Source organism: Dioscorea cayenensis, unplaced genomic scaffold (genome assembly GCF_009730915.1).
Source record: "Dioscorea cayenensis subsp. rotundata cultivar TDr96_F1 unplaced genomic scaffold, TDr96_F1_v2_PseudoChromosome.rev07_lg8_w22 25.fasta BLBR01001330.1, whole genome shotgun sequence".
NCBI classification, from domain to species: domain Eukaryota; kingdom Viridiplantae; phylum Streptophyta; class Magnoliopsida; order Dioscoreales; family Dioscoreaceae; genus Dioscorea; species Dioscorea cayenensis.
In genome coordinates, this window is record NW_024087721.1 from 1 (window position 1) to 3,213 (window position 3,213).

At 38.2% G+C, this 3,213-nt stretch overlaps 1 protein-coding gene across 1 annotated transcript; it reads right to left on the minus strand.

Moving 5' to 3' along the window:
- Positions 1 to 1,279: 1,279 nt before the first annotated feature.
- LOC120256185 (ACT domain-containing protein ACR8-like) lies at positions 1,280 to 2,930 on the minus strand. Its single transcript, XM_039263931.1, has 3 exons — positions 2,812 to 2,930; positions 1,871 to 2,651; positions 1,280 to 1,773 (listed from the first exon to the last, which is right to left on the minus strand). Exons 1-3 carry the CDS (start codon positions 2,871 to 2,873, stop codon positions 1,312 to 1,314), a joined length of 1,305 nt encoding a protein of 434 aa, XP_039119865.1. The 5' UTR covers positions 2,874 to 2,930; the 3' UTR covers positions 1,280 to 1,311.
- Positions 2,931 to 3,213: the final 283 nt, after the last annotated feature.

Sequence of the window (3,213 nt, forward strand, 5' to 3'; positions counted from 1 at the left end):
AAGTCCTCTAACCTATGCATGGATAACATCATATATATACCCCTAGATGAAATCGGATATTATAGACTGTTTAAACTTTGATCATCCTTAAATGAAAAATTAGATTAAACGGGCCTCTCAAACAGCCTAACCAGTTACGTGCGTGTGGCTTGACAAGGCCTGGCCATTTGAGAGTGTCAAACTTTGATTGAAGATCTATGTAATAAGCTCATAATCAGTCTTATATTAGCTATTAGATAAAAAATCTACGTACATATAAGTGGTGAGTATCTTTCTCTCAAATCAGTTTTCTTTCCATTTAAGAAAATTTGGGTTTATTTAACAAGACAATATTATGTGGTTGTTAATTATATAATTTGTGACTATCATGGATTTTTTTTATTTGATACAGTAAGGATATATTCACCTAAATATTCCTTGCAGAAGTAATTAACAAATTGCAAAATCAATATATATATATATATATATAACTCCAAGAATATTGAAAGGGGAAAAAAAAGGCAAAAGGAAGGTGGATAATGGCAGGTGATACACATTATAATTAACAAAAATAAAGACAAAGTTTGTATAATATTGGACAAATATAGAGCTTCAGAGATGCCTTGCAATATCATCCAAAGAAAACGCCGGCCAATCCTTTGAACTTTGAAGCTCAAAATATTAGTAATAAAAAAGCATGAGAATCTTTATTGGAAGACACTCACAACAAACAACAGTACTACAAATGGATTCTTTTGCCTTCATTTGGTCTATTCTCCAATTTTTTAGGGTTTCAACTCAGACCACCTCATTCTCTCATTCACCACGTCCTTCCAATCCATATATATATATATAAAATTCACGAATCTTATAGACAAATTTCTTCTTTCAAAAAACAAGTTAAATTGTATATTATATATATATTATAAAAATTGAATTATGAGTTTGTGAAGGGGTATATATGCAAAAATGGCGAAGCACGTGAGAGGGAGCAGCGGAAAACAAGGCCAGGACTTGAAAAGACAAGCATCGTTGAACCTATTTTGAGCCGCATGATACTCCCGCTTTGCACGCCACCTTCATCGCTACCTTTTCCTTTTCTTTTGTTTATAACTTCATTTTATATATATATATACTAAATAATTTCAAATGATTTAAAGTTTGAAATGTTTGTATAAAGTTAAAAACTCAACTCAAGCATGCATCCCACTAACATACACACACATTCAAACAAACAAGCAAACAAACATTCAAGTCATCTCTTTCTCTCTAATATGTACAAATGAAGTAAAAGTGTAAAACAACATGAAAAAAACAAAACACCATTAATTACTAAGAACAAGACCTTATCAACCCTAAATTATAAAGATTTCTCCTAACAAAACTACCCAAATAAACAAGTCCTACACCACCACCTTCCTCAACCTTCCTCCTTCCCAAAGTCTTCTTCACCACTTCCCCCACCTTCAAACTCCCATTCCCCATCCTCTCTTTCACCATTTCAATCACCTTATCACTCACCAAATTACACCCTGCAACATCATCAACATAAAACACACTCTTCACCACCTTCTCTTCCATTCTCATGACTTCTGCCATTGTTATGGATAACCCATTCTCTCTCAAAACCCTAGTAACATCAGCTAACAATCCATGTCTATCTTCTGCACATATCTCCAACCTCAACCCTTTCTCTGCTCTTCTCTCTATCCCTGCTCTCAAATTCTTCACCACTCTTTCCTTTTCTTCTTCTGTTCCAATTATCTTCCCGTCAGAATTACGTACGTAGAACTCCTGCATGCATGCATGCAAAAACATTTACATTTATTAATTAATATTCATATTTGATAAAAAAAAAAAATTAACTGTTATTAATTAGTTATGCTCTTACCTGATGTGCTTTATCACCGTCAGTGCTAACCGTACCATGAAAAACAACATAATTCATGTCGGTGAGAACACAAACAACATCGAACAAGAGCTTGGGACGATCACGGCATTGAATGTTAATAACGGAGTAGTCTCGTTTGACCAAGTTTTGTATAGTAACAGAGACTGTCAACGGCGTTGACTGGGATGGTTGTTCAGGGAGTAAGAGTTGGTGGAGACGACGGTCGGAGTGGGACACGGCCGTGGAGGTTGGTTGGACATCGCCGTTGATGACGTGGCGAAGCCTAGTGATGATGACGTTGAGCTTGGTGGGGTTTTGGTCAAAGTCAACGTTGTGAATGAAGAGGAGAGAAGCCATGCAACCGTTGAAAGTCCAGGTCTTGACGGCGGCGATAGAGCAATCAAGGTCGGCGAGGACGGCGAAGAGGTCGGAGAGGAGCCCCGGCCGGTCACCGGCAGTGAGCTCTAGAGCTGTTAGAGAAGTGTTAGGAAGTGGTGGTGGTGAAGTGGGGTGAGAAAGGTGGTCGGAGGTGGCGGCGGTGAGGAGGGAGTGATGAATGAGGGAGAGGAGGTGAGGGTCGTCGGAAAGCTTATCGGAGAGGTGGTCGGTGAGATGGAAGACGTCCATGAACCAGGAAGCGTCGGAGGAGATGTAGGCTTTGGTGATGGAGAGGTTGAGGTCTGAGAGTGCTTGTATGGCTTCTAGAAGAACACCATGCTTCCGAGCACTATGGAGTTTTACTATAGTGGTACTTGGACTTACTTTGTTATCAATCACCACCCTTTAAAAAATAAATAAATAAATAAATAAATAAAAGAATTAGCAAGTTGTTAATCACTTTTAGTACTCAAAGATTATGTTTAAACTCTCTATGTCTAGCTACAATGATCATGTTTTCTTTACCATAAAAGAGAAATAAAGAAGAAGAAGAAGAAGAATACCTGGGAGTGTTCATCCTAGTGACAAGCTTTTGGTACTCATCTAATGAACCAGGCCATTCCATGTCTTTGTTTCTCTTGATCTAAAGTGGAAGACTAAAACAAACTAGCTCTTTCCCTTGAGTTTGGTTCTATATATATATATATATATATATAAATTTTTAATGGATCTCCATTGAAGAGGTGGATTTGGGGGAGGGGGTTGCTTTATATTGGAGGATGAGCCCTTGCAAAGGAACACTAGTACGATAACACGGTCACATGCCGTGCAAACCGGTCGGGTCAACACGTCTGACTGGACCCACGTCTTCTTGTTGACTGACACTGGGCCCACCACCCTTAGCCAACTCCATTGATTTTGTTTGTTGTTAGTGTGGAGTGTTTCATTAATTAACCCTCATTATT